The sequence below is a fragment of the Microcaecilia unicolor genome, chromosome 4, assembly GCF_901765095.1.
Source record: "Microcaecilia unicolor chromosome 4, aMicUni1.1, whole genome shotgun sequence".
NCBI lineage: Eukaryota > Metazoa > Chordata > Amphibia > Gymnophiona > Siphonopidae > Microcaecilia > Microcaecilia unicolor.
The window spans coordinates 197,794,105-197,812,856 of NC_044034.1; the positions used below are offsets into that span (position 1 = coordinate 197,794,105).

The 18,752-nt window shown below is 44.1% G+C and overlaps 1 protein-coding gene across 4 annotated transcripts in view; it reads left to right on the top strand.

The window, feature by feature from the left end:
* The window catches only part of UEVLD (UEV and lactate/malate dehyrogenase domains), a 215,733-nt gene that overhangs the window by 145,022 nt on the left and 51,959 nt on the right, over nt 1–18,752 (top strand). For 2 of the 4 annotated variants that reach the window (XM_030201112.1, XM_030201113.1), the window contains exons 8-10: nt 2,380–2,550; nt 4,349–4,522; nt 5,050–5,107. In XM_030201112.1, the coding sequence (XP_030056972.1) occupies nt 2,380–2,550; nt 4,349–4,522; nt 5,050–5,107 (403 nt within the window). The remainder of the gene's footprint in view (nt 1–2,379; nt 2,551–4,348; nt 4,523–5,049; nt 5,108–18,752) is intronic. The other 2 variants (XM_030201115.1, XM_030201114.1) reach the window with 2 other exon arrangements.

Sequence of the window (18,752 nt, forward strand, 5' to 3'; positions counted from 1 at the left end):
TGCCTTCCTTCCTGCCCAAGATTGTTTCTCGCTTCCATGTGAATCAGCAGCTCTGTCTCCCTTCCTTTCGTAGGGAGGACTACCCAGAGGAATACTCTGCTCTCAAATATCTGGATGTGAGACGAGTCATCATCAGATACTTGGAAGTGACCAATGATTTCCGGAAATCGGATCATCTGTTTGTCCTGTTTGCAGGTCCTCGTAAGGGTCTGCAGGCTTCTAAGCCTACAGTGGCAAGATGGGTCAAGGAAGCCATTGATTGGCTTATGTGGCCGCGGGGAAGGTGCCGCCTATTCAGCTGAAGGCTCACTCCACTAGAGCTCAGGCGGCCTCGATGGCAGAGGCCGGGTCCGTCTCCTTGGAAGAGATATGCAAGGCGGCAACTTGGGCATCGGCCCATACCTTCTCCAGGCATTACCGCTTGACTGTGGCTGCTCGGGCGGAGGCCCAGTTTGGAGCTTCAGTGTTGCGGTCAGGGATTTCTATGTCCCGCCCTGGGTGAGTACTGCTTCGGTACATCCCACCAGTCTATGGATTGATCAGCATGATGATATGGAAGGTAAAATTATGTATCATAGCTGATAATTTTCTTTCCATTAATCATAGCTGATCAATCCATAGCCCCTCCCAGATATCTGTACTGTTTATATTCTGGTTGCATTTCAGATTCAAGTTTAGTCTTCAGTTCCTGTTCAGGAGGACTTCGTGTTCAAGTTTTTCCAATTGGATTCTTCAAGAGGTGAGACGAGTTTGTGTTACAGTGAGCTGCTGCATTCCTCTCCCCTCCGTTTTACGGGGCTGGATTGAGACCTAAATTCTGCCGGCGCTCCCTCCCGCTTCATGCGGCTGTAGGGCAGCTTTGTACCCCTCCCGCTTCGGCGGTGTTAGGGTCAGTCAGCTCCTCCCGCGGTTGCAGGATAAGCCAGATCCCCCCGCATCGGCGGGTGTGGAGTCCCTCCCCTGCTCCGCGGGGATGAGCTGGACGGATTCCCCTCCCCCACTTGTGTGGGGATGAGCTGGGTTAATTCCCCTCCCCCGTTTCGGCGGTGGTGAGCTGGGCAGAGTGTCCCTTTGTGGGTGTAATTCTCTAAGTGCTGAGTCCTGCGGATGGAGCTTGGATATCGACATACTGAGGAGTTTCCGGCAGCACATGACCACATATAGGGAGGCAAAAGGATTGCTCTCTATCTCCACCTGCTGGTAGATGGACACAACCCACCAGTCTATGGATTGATCAGCTATGATTAATGGAAAGAAAATTATCAGGTATGATACATAATTTTACCTTGTGATGATGTTTTTCTCATTATCCTTGAATGTAGGGTTAAAAGGAGAAAAAATATATATATTCTTTTTATTTAAAAGTTATTTTCTGTTTGGTTTAGTGTTTGTTTCATGGAGCTATACAACCAATTACCTTCTTTCCTCCTGTGGAGCGGGTTGGGAAGCTGCGACACCACTTAGACCTCCGATAACATGCTGCTCTTGGGGTGGTGTTGCATGCTATTTGAACACTAAGCTATGCAGCAGCTTTCTGACACACTGTCTAGGAGAGAAGGTGGTTGGTTGGTTGTTCAGCCCCTGGAAGCAAGCACTAAACAAGAGAGAAATTAAATGCTATCCCTCTTCTGTGTTTGACCAGCCACTTTGTGACATGAGCAGGAAGGAAATGAACCAGATCTGAATTTCTTATGCTTTCTGCCATGGGAGGAACCTTTTGACAAATTTATTTATTTATTTAAAATATGTTTAGCCCAGGTGAGTTACAAAAGCACATACATAACGTTCAAATAGAACATAACAACACATACTGCCTGAGCAAACTCAGCCAGGAATGCCTGTACAAACAAATTGCCTTTTAAACTTGAAGAAATCAACAGTTACAGGTTGGGAAAAGTAAAGCACAAAATTACAGAAAGAGTTTGGGCCAAAGTCAGACTTTGAGGTTTTGTACTCATGTGCTCTTCACTGTTGCTGCTCACCCTGCTTCAACCTTTGGATTTCATGTCATTAAAAGTTTTGTACATCATTTGCATCAGTCAAAGCACCAAAATGTCTAAGTGTATCGAACAATGAAAATGTAGTTTAACAAAGGTGGTTCTAATATATGTACAGTGTATCCAACAGACCCCCCAGTGATATCATCGCATTTATTTCTATTAAAAATCTTTGTTTTAGAACAATTTTTGAAAATCGGAAATTCTGTGTCTTTGTTTATGTATTGTTTGAGGGGTTTCTGTAGTGTTTTCTGTATTATCTGACAACGGATCGGTCCCATTTACATCGGATAATCGAGACTGTTCTGTATATAATCACACATACATATATTAGAACACCTTTAATCACACTTTTGTTTTTATTTATTTTATTTCTTCCTAGATATCACTACTGTTGCTGGCTCAAAAGTGGTGGTGTTTACTGTTAACTCTTGGAGCAGCACTCAGTCCTATCTGAGTGTACTGCAGAGCAATGTGGAGCTGTATCGAGAAATCGTACCTGCTGTGGCGCATTATGGTCAAAATAGTGTATTACTGGTTGCATCTCAGCCAGGTAAATCTGTAATAGTATGAGAACATCGAATGGTTCATTACTCCCATACCTCTTGCATCTCCTTCTCATTGCCACGATCTTGGTAGTTGTTGGTTTCCATTATTCATGGTTCCCTCATCTGCTTGTTGAATTGCTGGTCTCCATGCAGCTTCCTTGGCATGATTCATGAGATTAAGATGTAGTTTACTTTGAAATCTTTTTATTAAAATATTTAAAAAACAGATACAAAAACAAAGGTAAAACTTAAACAATTTAATCTAATATCACCAACAAATATATAAAACATGGTAGAGAGCTTTGTTTCTTATAACCCTCCATGACAGAACAGCTTCCCTTTATACAGCCCACCCATTTCCATCCCCATAAGGCCTTACAAACATAAAAGGATGGCCCATCTTAAGTTGCAAATTATAGCCAAGCTTTGTGCTGAAGGTGGAATTGGAAAATCTTGAATATATGGTTTCCAAATAGACCACAAATCTTTTTTTTTCCATTGGTCAGTGAGACATGCATCTGGTGCCTCCAAAAGTGTAAAATTATGAAATGCATTTCTCCAGTACCAAGAAATCGGCAGTTTGATTTTGGATCCAGTACTGCAAGATGCATTTCTTCCCCACTATACTTGCTTTATATAATAATCCAAGTTTCCAAGTTTAACAAGGGCTTACTATCCCACCCATCAAGCATGAGTATCTAGGTTGCTTACAAGTCTACAATTTGGATGTCCTCCTCTAGAAAGGGGACCACAATGATCCATTTTCCAAATAAGGTACCCATAGGGGATGATTTTATAGACTTATCAAGCCTTATCATCTGAGGTCAAAAGCATTGTATTTATTTACATAGTTAAGATGTAGTTGCAGCACAATATCCACTTGTGACTCTGTTAAGGAGCAGTAGTCTTTAATGGAGTAAGAGCTGTTGGGAATGTAACTGACCATTAGTGGCGGTTATAGATTTGAAAGATAGGGCACTACCACAATCCAAGGTCAATTATATTTTGCCAGAGGGCCTTTGTGTTACAAAATAGGTTGTAAATCTTTTGAAAGACATAATGTAAAATATTTAGATTGTCCTGTAAACTACTGCTGCCTCTGAATATTTTGTGGAGATGTCTTCTTTTGACTTTGTGTTTTTTGGCTTTCTTAGCTAATTTACTGCTCAATCTCCTGTTGATAAGGGTTGCTATGAATTTTTTTGTACACTTGGGCTCCTTTTACTAAGGTACACTAACAGATTTAGCTTGCACTAAGAAGATAATTTTATTCCTATGGTTTTCTTAGCATTTAGTATGTGCCAATCATTAGTTCACTGTGGTAAAAGGAATCTTTTGTTAGGTATTTTGCTTGGCTTTTTTCCCACATATCTTCAGCCCAAGACTATCAACCATAGTTTACCTAGATGAGAGACAAAGATTGTGGCTGCCACAAGTGAAAGAGAGTGGCCCTCTTCAGCAGCACCAGGGTCTCCTCTTCAGGAGCAGTGAATGCTACCTTTGTAGTTTTCTCAGTCCTTGTCAGATTGAACTGGGTTTCACCTGTGTGTCATCTGTCCCAGATCAGTTGTCATATATTTAAAAACAAATTATAATGCTGCAAATCTGTAATTCTGATAAGTGAACTTATTTTATAACATTGCAACAACTGCTGAACAAGAAGTCAATTTAATTTTCACTAGAGATGGTGGTGGGGGTTGACCATTCACACGCTAATAATTGTGCTCTGGATTTTGTTTTCCTCACAGTAGTTTCACTATATGTTGTAATTTTGCATTTACCGATGCTTTCTGCAATATTTAGTTGAAATCATGACTTATGTTGCCTGGAAACTGAGTGGACTTCCAGAGAATCAAGTCATTGGAATAGGATGCAATCTGGATTCTGAAAGATTTCAGTATATCATTGAAAATATTTTGAAGGCTCACATCTCTGGAAAAGAAGCTTGGATTATTGGAGAACAAGGGGAAAACAAAGGTAAAACAATGCAACACTGCATATAGTATGACTAGGAATATTGAAGCCCATTTTGAACCTATTTTTTCATGGGAAACAGTTGTTGAATACATAAACTTGTGGAGCCATGAGACCAGTTAGGTAATTGGATGAGTGGACCAACTGGTGCTTTTGCCCTCTTCTTGCACAGATGGTCTGTTTCCATGCACAGTTGCAGGGCCATTTCGTTGGCTAAGACTGGTATATTTCTTGTTCTTAACCCGTTTATTATTTTAAAAAAAAAACAACAAAAAAAACAAATAATAGAATACCAATGCGTTTCTCCCTTCTAGATATTTTATGGCATATCAAGAAGCATAGGAAATAGTGTCACTATACATCTCTGGCTGATTGAGGAAGATAGACTTGCTTAGCTGTGCGTTGCAGGCCTCTTATCGTAGTCAAAGTGAGATGGCATCTCTTATATCATATATACTTTGCCTATAATAGCAGTTTATGTGATGAATTCTTCTCGCTTCCTCTCTCATTTTGTTCTATTTGATTCCTAGTGCCTGCTTTTGATCCAGCAAGTCCTCACAGCAGTATCCAGGATCAGCTAGTAAACAGGTGACTCCCGAGGTTAAAGTTTAAAAAAACACACACACATTTTTTTTTTTGGGGGGGGGGGGGGGGGGGGGGGGCCATATTCAAAGAGATTTAACTGGCCAGAAACGGCTCCTGGCTGGTTAAATCGCCTGTTCGGACTTACCGGTCAGTTTCAGGGGCACTTAACCAGTTAGTGCTGCTGGAAATGTCCGGTTAGCACCGAACTTAAAACTGGCTATTTTGAGGGCGTTCTGGGGGCAGAGTCAGCACTTACTACTTCTACTACTACTTGACATTTCTAAAGTACTACTACAATTTAACATAGAAGGACAGTCCCTGCTCAAGGAGCTTACAATCTAAAGGACAAATGTACAGTCAGTCAAATAGGGGCAGTCAAATTGGGGCAATCTAGATTTCCTGAAGGGTATAAAGGTTAGGTGCCAAAAGCAACATTGAAGAGGTGGGCTTTGAGCAAAGATTTAAAGATGGGTAGGGAGGGGGCTTGACGTATGGGCTCAGGAAGTTTATTCCAAGCATAGGGTGAGGCGAGGCAGAATGAGCGGAGCCTGGAGTTGGCGGTGGTGGAGAAGGGTACTGAGAGGAGGGATTTGTCCTGTGAGCGGAGGTTACGGACGGGAACGTAAGGGGAAATGAGGGTAGAGAGGTAATGAGGGGCTGCAGACTGAGTGCATTTGTAGGTAAGAAGGAGAAGCTTGAACTGTATGCGGTATCTGATTGGAAGCCAGTGAAGTGACCTGAGGAGAGGGGTGATATGAGTATATCGGTTCAGGCGGAATATAAGACGTGCAGCAGAGTTCTGAACAGATTGAAGGGGGGATAGATGGCTAAGTGGGAGGCCAGTGAGGAGTAGGTTGCAGTAGTCAAGGCGAGAGGTAATGAGAGCGTGGACGAGAGTACGGGTGGTGTGCTCAGAGAGGAAAGGGCGAATTTTGCTGATGTTAAAGAGAAAGAAGCGACACGTCTTGGCTATCTGCTGGATATGCGCAGAGAAGGAGAGGGAGGAGTCGAAGATGACTCCGAGGTTGCGGGCAGATGAGACGGGGAGGATGAGGGTGCCATCAACTGAGATAGAGAGTGGAGGAAGAGGAGAAGTGGGTTTTGGTGGAAAGACGATAAGCTCGGTCTTGGACATGTTCAGTTTCAGGTGGTGGTTGGACATCCATGCAGCAATGTCGGATAAGCAGGCTGGTACCTTGGCCTGGGTCTCCGCGGTGATGTCTGGTGTGGAGAGATACAGCTGGGTGTCATCAGCATAAAGATGATACTGGAAACCATGAGATGAGATCAGTGAGCCCAGGGAAGAGGTGTAGATTGAAAAAAGAAGGGGTCCAAGGACAGATCCCTGGGGAACTCCAACAGAGAGCAGGATGGGGGTGGAGGAAGATCCATGAGAGTGTACTCTGAAGGTGCGGTGGGAGAGATAGGAGGAGAACCAGGAGAGGACAGAACCCTGGAACCCAAATGAGAGGACAGTGTGGCAAGAAGTAAATCATGATTGACAGTGTCAAAAGTGGCGGATAGATCAAGGAGGATGAGGATGGAGTAGGGGCCTCTGGATTTGGCAAGGAACAGGTCATTACAGACTTTAGAGAGTGCTGTTTCTGTCGAGTGTAGAGGGCGAAAACCGTATTGAAGCGGATCGAGGATGGCATGAGAGGAGAGAAAATCAAGGCAGCGGCTGTGAACAGCACACTCAAGTATTTTGGAGAGGAAGGTTAGGAGGGAGATGGGGTGGTAGTTGGAGGGACAGGTAGGGTCAAGTGATGGTTTTTTGAGGAGAGGTGTGACTACGGCATGCTTGAAGGTGTCAGGGACAGTTGCAGTGGAGAGAGAGAGGTTGAGGATATGACAGATGGAGGGGGTGTGATAGTATGAGAGATGGTAAGTAAGTTGGTGGGGATGGGATCAGAGGAACAAGTGGTGCATTTCGAGGAGGAAAGAAGGCGGGCGGTTTCCTTCTCGAACCACTTGGCTCGAGTGCTGATATTTAGCATTTAACTAGCCAAGGTCACTGTATAAATAGGTCCGCATAAAAGTTGGTTCTAGCTTTATACGTGCCCCATTGCTTGTTAAATGCTTCAGTGTTTTATAATCCCCACCCTAATACACCTAATAGCTTAGCCTGTTTTCTCTGTATTACATATTATAATCTTACTACTATGTAAGCTGCATTGAACCTGCTATGTGTGGGAAAGTGCGGGGTAAAAATGTAACAAATAAATAAAATATCGCACTTAACTGGCTCTAAAAACCTGGAAATTCAATACTGAAGCCCTGACATGGCCTATCATTGAATTTCCGGGCATATAGTTAGGGTTGTAAATCCTAATAAAGTGGAGGAATAGCCTAGTCATTAGTGCAGTGGACTTTGATCCTGGTGAACTGGGTTTTATTCCCAGTGCAGCTCCTTGTGACTCTGGGCAAGTCACTTAACCCTCCATTGCCCCAGGTACAAAATAAGTACCTGTATATAATACGTAAACCACTTTGATTGTAACCACACAAAGGCGGTATATCAAGTCCCATCCCCTTTTCCTAATCTGTTCTGCAGTTATCAAATATGTAAATGGTGTAGGTGATGAAGTGGGGAGGGATGTGATGGGTTATGACCCACCTCTTCGTGCCTGTATGGATGGAGCAGTCCTAGTTGGTTCTGGTTCTTCTTACATCTTGCCCTTGTTCTCATCAAGTCTGATTAGCGTTGTGCTCTCCCCTTTCAAATAATCCATACCATATTGTGTAAAACCCAGAAATTCCCTCACCCTCTTAATTTTGGTACTACTACTATTAAATATTTATATTGCGCTACCAGATGTGCCTAGCAGTTTCCTCCTGCTTTTTTGTACCTTGCAGTTCTGGAAAGGTGTCTTGGTGCATGTCCCCTGATCACTTGCCTTGAATCCAGTTACTGTTACTCAAGTGTTGACAATTATTCCCTGGACAACAAACGAACAGGAAGAACCTCCATGTAGAAAGTCCAATCAGATAAGAGTAGAGGGTGGTCAATGGACACTCCAGCACAGGGACTGGTGCTTAAAAGTTGCTTTATTGAGTGCTAACATACCAGGACACGATAAGGTCCGTGTTTTGGCGTAATGAAATTCCTGCCTCAGGGATCACAATATATTCTAAAAACATAACATTGATTATTACATGTAAAACAACAGATCTTTCATTGTTGCACACATCAAATGCCAAGTATATTTCAACAAAATATATATATATATGTGTGTATGCTACACAAAAAGAACCACATGTAAAATATACCATATTAAGAATAAGGACGAAATAAAATATGTGAAGAGAGCCATACTATAACCAAACTAACGTTATGCATATATATATATACAGACATTGGAGTCCCAAACTGCAATTGTGGACATCAGAAAAACACAAATCAGCCCCAAATATAGCCATAGGTGAAGGGAACAGTAACAGACATTAAGTTGGTTTTCATACCAATAATGAAAGATGTGAAGATAAAACAGTACTGAATATCAAATAGTGGAGGAGTGGCCTAGTGGTTAGAGCACCTGTCTTGCAATCCAGAGGTGGCCGGTTCAAATCCCACTACTGCTCTTTGTGATCTTGGGCAAGTCACTTAACCTTCCATTGCCTCAAGTACAAACTTAGATTGTGAGCCCTCCTGGCAGAGAAATAGCCAGTGTACCTGAATGTAATTCATCTTGAGCTACTACTGAAAAAGGTGTGATCAAAATCCAAATAAATGTATGAAAGTTTGGAAAAAGAATTCAAATGTGAAAAATAACAGATGATGGGAAGAAACAAACTGACATGCTGGGTAAGAGGCATCAGAAATATATAAACAAGTAGAAGCAATATATGAGATTCAAAGCAAAATTAAAGGATTCCACAGCAGAGTGTGTCCCAAACAAAAACAAACTGGCACATCTTTCCGGACAGATAAAGCTAAAACTGTCCAAAAGGCACCATTCTAAAAATGAAGTGTGAGAAAAACAATGAAATTTACTAAATGTATAGGATCTCTATACATTTAGTAAATTTCATTGTTTTTCTCACACTTCATTTTTAGAACAGTGCCTTTTGGACAGTTTTATCTTTATCCGTTCGGTAAGATGTGCCAGTTTGTTTTTCTTTAGAACACACTCTGCTGTGGAATCCTTTAATTTTGATATGAATCTCACATATTGCTTCTACTTCTTTATATATCTATTTCTGATGCCTTTTACCCAGCATGTCAGTTTGTTTCTTCCCATGATCTGTTATTTTTCACATTTGAATTCTTTTTCCAAACTTTCATACATTATTTGATATTCAGTACTGTTTTATCTTCACATGGTCGTTCATTATTGGTATGAAAACCGACTTAATGTCTGTTACTGTTCCCTTCAACTATGGCTATATTTGGGGCTGATTTGTGTTGTTCTGATGACCACAACTGCAATATCACTGTTTGGGACTCCAGTGTTCCAATGTCTGTTATATGTGGTTATAGTATGGCTTTCTTCACATAAATATTTTATTTTGGCCTTATTCTTAATACGGTATATTTTACATGTGGTTCTTTTTGTGTAGTGTGTGTGTATATATATATATATATATATACTAGTAAAAAAGGCCCGTTTCTGACACAAATGAAACGGGCGCTAGCAAGGTTTTCCTCGGAGTGTGTATGTTTGGGAGATTGTATGTGAGAGTGACTGTTTGAGAGTCAGAGTGAAAGTGTGAGTGTGTGAGAGAGAGAGTGAGTCTGGGTGTGAGTGTGTTTGTGAGAGAGTGTGTATGTGAGAATGAGAGTGTGTGCAAGTGTGTATGTGAGACACAGTGTGAGAGAGAGTGTGTGTGTGTGGGCGAGAGAGAGAGTGTGTGTGAGACACAGATTCTCTGTGAGAGTGAGTGTATGAGACCAAGCGAGTGTGTGAGAGTGAGAGTCTGAAAGACATTGTATATGAGAGAGAGAGTGTGAGCCCTGCCCTCCCAATCCATGGCCATCTGTCCCCTCTATTCATCCCTATCCAGCAATTCCCCTCTCCCTGAGTCCTGCCCTTCCAATCCATGCCCATCCATGCTCCTCTGTCACCTGGCCCCTCCATTCATCCCTATCCAGCAATTCCCCTCTCCCTGAGTCCTGCCCTTCCAATCCATGCCCATCCATGCTCCTCTGTCACCTGGCCCCTCCATTCATCCCTATCCAGCAATTCCCCTCTCTCCCTGAGGCCTGTCCTGCAATCCATATCCATCCATGCCCATCTGTCCCCTCCATTCATCCCTATCCAGCAATTCCCCTCTCCCTGAGTCCTGCCCTTCCAATCCATGCCCATCCATGCTCCTCTGTCACCTGGCCCCTCCATTCATCCCTATCCAGCAATTCCCCTCTCTCCCTGAGGCCTGCCCTGCAATCCATATCCATCCATGCCCATCTGTCCCCTCTATTCATCCCTATCCAGCAATTTCCCTCTCTCCCTGAGTCCTGCCCTCCCAATCCATGCCCATCCATGCTCCTCTGTCCCCTGCCCCCTCCATTCATCCCTTTCCAGCAATTCCCCTCTCTCCCTGAGCCCTGCCCTCCCAATCCATGCCCATCCATGCTCCTCTGTCCCCTGCCGCTTCCATTCATCCTTTTCCAGCAAGTCCCCTCTCTCCCTTCCATGACCCCCCCCCTCGCATCCATGCTCCTCTCTCTCCCATGTCCCAGCCTGGCCCGCCCTCTTCTCCCCCCCCCCCCCCTTCGCATCCATGCATCCCTTTTTGTTTTTTTTCTTTTTTTTTAATTTACCTCCGTGGCGGTTCCAGCAGCGAAGCGTCAGGGAAGGAGGCGGCGCTTCCGACGTCTAGCTTTCCCTTCGCTGTGTTCCGCCTTCTTTTGACGTCATCCTTGACGTCAGAAGAAGGCGGAACACAGCGAAGGGAAGGCTAGACGTCGGGAGCGCCGCCTCCTTCCCTGACGCTTCGCTGCCGGATTTGTTTTTTTTTGTTTTTTTTTTTCCGCCCTCGACGTCATGACGTTTGATGCGAGGGCGGGGCAGAGACGGCTGGCTGGCTGGCTTGAAGGCTTCACACCACGAATCCACGAACCCTTCAGCCTGGGAGTGACGTCAGATGGCTTCATGGCTTCACAGAACGTTGTCCTCAGAACGTTGAGGGTGCGTTTTATTATATTAGATATATATATTTTTTTTTTGTTGTTGTTGTTGAAATATACTTGGCATTTGATAAATGCAACAATGAAAGATCTGTTGTTTTACATGTAATAATCAATGTTATGTCTTTATATGTTTTTAGAATATATTCAGGCTTATTTTTGAAAGAGAAGGGCGCCCATCTTCCGACACAAATTGGGAGACGGGCGTCCTTCTCTCAGGGTTGCCCAAATCAGCATAACCGAAAGCCGATTTTGGGCACCCTCAACTGCTTTCTGTAGTGGGGACGACCAAAGTTCACGGGGGCGTGTCAGCAGCGTAGCGAAGGTGGGACTGGGGCGTGCTCGGCCGATAACACTGGTCTACAAAAAAAAACTTTTTTTCTATAACAAGAACAAAACATACATTTTCTGGAAGATAATTCTTCCCTGAATCCAGATCTCATTTCAGAATTTCTGTATCGGCCTCAGTTTTCATGTGATAATGGTTTTTGTAAATGCTTGTGTCGGCGTATGTAGCTATTATATGTATCTGGCAAAATGACACGCTTCTGCTACAAGAGTTCCAAAAAAACTGTGTCAGTTCACAAAGAAATCAAAGATATAAGCAACATAAGAGTAAAAGATCATTACAAAAGACCATGTCACCTTCCTTGGAGAAATATTCAGAAAAAATAGCATGTCGGTCATGAAAAACACTCACTTTCGTATCGCAAGAAAGAAGATTCCATCCTTTTAATCTCGAACCTAAAAGCTCAGCCTGTTGCTTCGACAAATTTAAATCACAAACAAGATCGTTGAGATCCCCTTGTGTCAAAAAGTGGGGCACATTTGATTCACAGAGGTCCTGGAATGATGAGTCGGTATGCATATCCCCTTCTCTGTCTTCTGCATGTTCGTGACTGTATTCATCTTCACTCACTATCAAATTCTCAGGAGGCACTGGTACTGGCAATTCTTCACTGTGACATACAGGTCTTATAGCAGATGGTAAGTTAGGATATTGCACAGTTTTCCTTGTTTTCGAGGTGATTCCTGCTTATTTTGACAGACAGAAATAACAGTCTGTTGTGTGATCCGTTGGTTCCCTCCAAATCATGGGAAAAGCAAAGGACATGCGACGTCTTCCTTTTAACCAGCCTGTCAGGAGTGTAACACACATCAAACAGCAAATGTGGGGAGCCCATTCACCAACCTTACACCCGAAATATAGTTCTTAGCACTTTTTTACAAGAGGATTAAGTTTTTGTTTTTGCGATTTCAGAGTAAACTCTCCACAGATATAACAAAAAGAATTTGGGCTATTTGCACAGGTACGAGGCATTTCTTCTGAAATTGTTGCAGGAATTGAGATAGGAATTTGTGATACTTCAGGAGTCAGACAGCACACACCAGAATGAGAGAGAAATCTTCTTTATTTGCCAGCAAACAAAGCAGGACATCAGTTCTAGCTCTCTTCTCCTCTCTCTCAGCTCTCTGTGTCTTTGTCTCAGCTCTCTTCTCTTCTTATGCTGTCTTCTCCTTCTTCTGTCTGTTCCTTCTGTCCTTCTCTTTCTTCTGAGCTCCTTCTGACGTAAACTGCTTCTGCTCCCACTTAAATAGGGTCCTAAGCCCTCCTCCTAGCCTAGCCTAGCCCAGCCCCCTTTACTCCCAATTGGTTAAGACATTGATTGGCTACCTTGCCTCAACCAATCAGCTCCATACAAATATCAGTTACATAGGTTCCAGACATCCTAAACTGACCTCTAACCTGGGGCCCCTCAAGCCAGACATTTGGGCTCCAGTCTCTTACATGTTATTATGATTGATTTCTCATATTCCTAGTACTAACTGCTAACTAAACTCTGGCATTCATTAAAGAGGTCAAAAGCCAGGCTTACTTAATAGCATACATATCAGGTTATTACTTCCAAGACCATTTCTGCATTTTACCTATAATTAATCAAGGAGAAGAGAGCTGGCTAGTTCTGACCTTTTTCACCTCTCAGCTCTATACACAGAACTAGCTAAGACCATAGTTAATTCAAAACACATGTTGATCTCCTCACTGCAGCCTTTGCTTGAAATGTCAGACAAAGAGTAATACCGGATTTAACAGACATTCTACATAGACACAAAACTTATTAATTTACACAGAATACAGCATATTCTAAAATAAGCATAATCAGATATATCTATATCTAAGCTATCTACATATTAAGCACTTCTAAATAGTATTTCAGCCTATTCTTAAACTACAATATGTCATATGTCTGGCTCGTGCCTGCTTACAAAACTATTCAGTAAGCCTAATAATTTACAGATGTGCCAGCTAGCATTGGCAATTCACAAGGGACAGAGTTTCATTTCTCACTGACCTTTCCTAACCTTAGCTCGGCCAAACTAGACTCTAATTAATTCCAGCCTGCATTCCTTCACTACTTTGCTGGCAGAGTGAAAAGAATTCAAACTTCAAGCTTTTAATATCATTTCTTATATATATATAATTATTTCTCAGAGTTAACACTTTCTTTGCCCATGGCTGCCTCATTCCCCCCTTTGAGACTAAAATCAGCTTATGCAGAAATAAGTCTCACATCTCAAACTCTGGAGATTATAGTGATCCTAACTAGGAATAGACTTGTGAATCACCATTACCCTACTTGTTAAGGTCCGACGGCATACTGCCGAAGCACATGAGGCCAGGAAACAAAACAAAAACCCTGCTAAAACTAAGACTATTAGGGAAATGAACAAGGGACGTATCCAGGAGGTCAATGACCACCACCAGGAGGTAAGATCTAACCCTCCTCGGTAATCCTCCACATTAAGGCTAGCCAACTGTAGGACTTTATCCATGGCATGCCTAACTACATGCGTCCTATTTATGACAATAGTACAGCACTCTGAAGAATTTAGCACTGTGCAGAGGCCACCCTGGGCTGCAAAGAGATAATCAAGACCCATACGGTTATACCGAGAAACTATACTTAATTCATTAATTTGATCCTGCAATGCATTGACTACCACGTTCAGCTCATGAACTAAAACATGGAGTAGGGATTGAAGTCTCCGAGTAGCCATACCTAGTTCAGTAATACCCGCTACCGGGCCTCCAATTGGAATCCAGGCTGTGGCAGAAAGGGCTACAAGTCTCTTTTTAGTCAGAGGATAAGTAGAATTAATATACTGGAGGGCTAATTCAATCGCCTCATCCTCTGTAGCAACGGAGGAAGGTAAGGACAAAGCCTCTCGCTTAGAGCGGTGCGGGGATAGTGGCTTAAGAGGAATAACTTTAGGAAAATAATTCAAGGTTACCAATACACAAAAATCATATGTGGGGGGAAGAATCATGTGGAGGACATTATCACAGAGCCAGTAATGACCAAGGAGAGGGTGAGGAAAGTTCCCAATAAATGTTGGCTCAGGCTGGACAGGGTACTTAGGGTGCCCATAATGCGAGCCCCTATCCCAGGGGGAACGAAGACGAAATGGAGACTTTGCACACCATAGGCGCCAATCCCCAATTGTGACAGGCTGCTCATTTGTTAGTAACTCTTCATACCCCGGGGACTTATGAAAGTAGAAAATAAGCTTGGACACTATAGTCTTCTCAGTGGTACGCTTAGGAGCCAGATAATCACCTGGGTCATAATCTACAGGTATGGTAGCAGGGCACATAGGAGTACCTGGAAAAACTACCCACACAGATTCTCCTTTTTCTGGGAGAACATTAGTATAGTTACAGGGAATGGGAAGAACAGTTGAGATGCTTCTTGTTAAACAAAACACTCCAGAGGCTGGATAGGGAGACGTAAAAACTGGCCTTAGAGAAGATTCAGAGGGGGAAGTAGCATTATAAAAGGACCACCAAGTATAATCCTGGCTCCAAGGACCTGAACTCGAAAAGTAGGGAGGTATAAGAGCTGGGAGTTGCACAGGAACAGGAACAGCTGGGACATCTGTGGTATAAGGAGAAAATCGGGAACACACAATACAAGGGGAAGTAATCTTTGCTTGGCTAATTAGTTCCTGGACTGAGTGTAACCAAAGGTTGGAGCGAGTTGGGGTATTAGGAACAAGGAGGCAAGGAGTAGAAAACAACAAAAGCATCCAAACTACTAACATTTTCTTTCTTCTTAATCTAAAACAAATACAGCAAACTAATTAAGCAATAATATTTCAACAGTCTGTGCTAATCACAGATTACTCTCATATAATGTTCTCAGTCTTTGAGTTCTTATACCAGTTGGGATAGACCCTCAACTGACAAGGATCAAGCTTTCAAATTCCAGGAAAGCCAGAATCAGGCAAGAAAGAGTCTCAGTGTGAAGCCGAAGTTCAGCCGCTCCTGCAGTATGCAGTTGACCCTTCTTTTCAGCTAGTAGATTCTTTGGTTCGGGTCAAGCGCAACTTCAATGGCTCCGCTGGATCACTTTCTGCTCTCCACTGTCTAGGCTCCGTCTGATCCGTGCTGGGCTCAGTCTGATCAGCAGACTTAATTCGAGACCAATGGACCCATGGAGTAATCCCTGCGACCTTCACAGCTGTAGGGGTAGAAAGCAAAACAGTAAAAGGTCCTTTCCATCGGGGCCCCAAAGGCTGAAGCCTCCAGTCTTTCACCCAAACTCTATCCCCTGGCAGGAAGGAATGTACCTGAGCCTGGAAGGGGACAGGGTTTATTTCTCTCACATAAGACTGAAGCTCAGAAATTATCTTTCCCAAGAGGGCTACCTGCTCCTGCACCTGGGTAGACCCTAAAATCCCTATGTCTCCCTTAATTCCCTGTAAAATGGCTGGGGGCTTCCCATACACAATTTCAAAGGGAGAGAGGGCTGTTCCTTTAGTTGGGGTACATCGGAGGCGGAAGAGGGCTAGTGGCAGTGCCTGTGGCCATTTCAGTTGGGTTTCCTGACAAATCTTTGCTAGGCTATTTTTCAAGGTTCTGTTTGCTCGCTCAACCTGCCCTGAACTCTGGGGACGATAGGCACAATGCAATTTCCAGGTAATGCGCAATGCGCGGGACAGGGCCTGAAGTGTAGCTTCAACAAAGGCGGGACCATTATCTGAACCTATGGCAAGGGGCAGTCCATACCTGGGGATGACATCCCTAAGGAGAGCTCGAGCTACTTCTGTGGCTTTCTCAGTGACTGTAGGATATGCTTCCACCCACCCAGAAAAGGTACAGACCATGACTAAGAGGTATCGGAACCTACCGCTCTTGGGCATTTCTGTGAAGTCTATAACTAGGGACTCAAAGGGTGTTAGACCTCTAGACTGAACTCCTGGTGGAATACGGGGTCCCTGACGAGCATTATTCTGGGCACAGAGAGTACATCGGGCAGAGGCAGTGGCAACCAGACTATCCAATCCTTCCAGCACCACTACTCGATTGAGTAGGCGGGCTAGTGCTGTTTTCCCTAAGTGTGATAGGTCATGAGCTTGAGACACTACAGGCCAAGCTAGGTGGCGTGGCACCAGAACTCTGGTATCAGGGAGATGTAACCAGCCATCAGGTCTCCTTACTGCACCTTCTTCTTGAGCCCATTTCTCTTCCACTTGGGTATACATAGGTGTCCATTCTTGCAATCGAATTTGGAACAGGGGAGTCACAGTAGTTGCTGGGGGTCCTCGAGCAGCTTCCTTGGCCACCCGATCAGCATGGCGGTTCCCTCGGGCCACTGGAGTATCTATTCTTTGGTGTCCCCTGCAATGAATGACAGCTACCTTCTTAGGGGCCCACACAGCCTCTAGCAGCTGAAGTATTTCGGGTCCATACTTAACAGGTTGGCCTGCAGCATTTATGAGTCCCTTTTCCTTATACAAAGCTCCATGAGCATGTAGAGTTGTGAAGGCATACTTGGAATCAGTATAAATGTTAGTCACCAGTCCTGCTGCTAGCTCCAGAGCTCGTATGAGGGCCACAAGTTCTGCTTTCTGAGCTGAAGTTCCTTGGGGCAGGGCTCTTGCTTCTATCACCTTGTCCTCTGTCACCACAGCATAGCCTGCCAGTCGCTTGGAGTTCTCCACATAACTGCTTCCATCTGTGAAATAAATTACATCTGGGTCCCTCCATGGAACATCTTTAAGATCTGGTCGACTGGAGTACACTTCATCCATAGTTTGGATACAGTCATGATCTGGTGGTCCCTCAGATGCTGGCAAAAGGGTGGCAGGATTAAATGTAGCCACTGTTTCCAGGTGTATCCGTGGATTCTCACACAAGCTAGCTTGGTACTTAACCATGCGGTTATTTGTAAACCAGTGGTTGCCCTTATACTCCATGAGGGTGAGAACTGCATGGGGGACTTTAACAACCAGTTCTTGCCCCAAGGTCAACTTATCAGCTTCCTGGACCAGTAAGGCTGTTGCTGCAATGGCCCTCATGCAGGCTGGCCATCCTTTAGCCACTCCATCCAGCTGTTTAGACAGGTATGCAACAGGCCTCTGCCAGGATCCCATCATCTGGGTCAGCACACCCAGAGCAACCCCCTGTCGCTCATGGACATACAGTGAGAAAGGTTTCTCCACATCAGGAAGGCCTAACGCAGGGGCTTGGAGTAGGGCTTTCTTTATGGCAATGAAGGATTGTTGAGCAGTAGGTCCCCATTCAAATGGTTCCTTTTCACCCCCCTTTGTGGCTTGGTAAAGGGGTTTCGCCATCAATGCAAAATTTGGAATCCAAATTCTGCAAAATCCGGCTGCTCCCAGAAATTCCCTAACTTCTCTTCTGGACTTGGGTTGGGGAATTGCAGCTACCGCTTGCTTCCTACTAGCATCCAGTCTCCTACTTCCCTGGGAAATACAGAAGCCCAAATACTTCACTTCTGACTGACAGAGTTGGGCCTTTGAGCGTGAGACCTTATAGCCTGCATCCAAGAGTAGCTCCAGCAATTCTCTAGTAGCCTCAAAACACTCTTCCTGGGTCACTGCTGCAATCAGGAGGTCATCTACATACTGGAGTAAAACTCGCCTGGAAGGCTCAGATTTAAAAGTCTTAAGGTCTTGTCCTAGGGCTGTCCCAAAAATGGTGGGGGAATTCTTGAACCCCTGTGGCAGGCGGGTCCATGTATACTGAAGCTTCCTTCCTGTTACTGGGTTTTCCCATTGAAAGGCAAAAAGCAATTGACTGGCTGGGGCCACCCGAATACAAAAGAAGGCATCTTTTAGGTCTAGTGTTGTGAAATGGGTAGCTCCAGAAGGTATCAATCCTAACAGGACATATGGATTAGGCACTACAGGGTGTAATGAGATAGTGGATTTATTGACCACTCGTAAGTCTTGGACTGGCCGGTAGTCCTCAGTCCCTGGCTTCTGAACTGGCAATAGTGGCGTATTCCATGGAGACTGGCAAGGACGAATAATTCCATGGGATAACAGACGATTCAAATGTGCTTGAATCCCTTCCAGAGCCTTTCTGGGAATTGGGTATTGACGAAGATGGATTGGCCGGGCACTTGGAAGTAAGTCTACATGTACAGGAGGAATATTTCGGGCCAACCCTGGGGGATTATCTTCTGCCCATACCCCACTGACCTGAAAGCT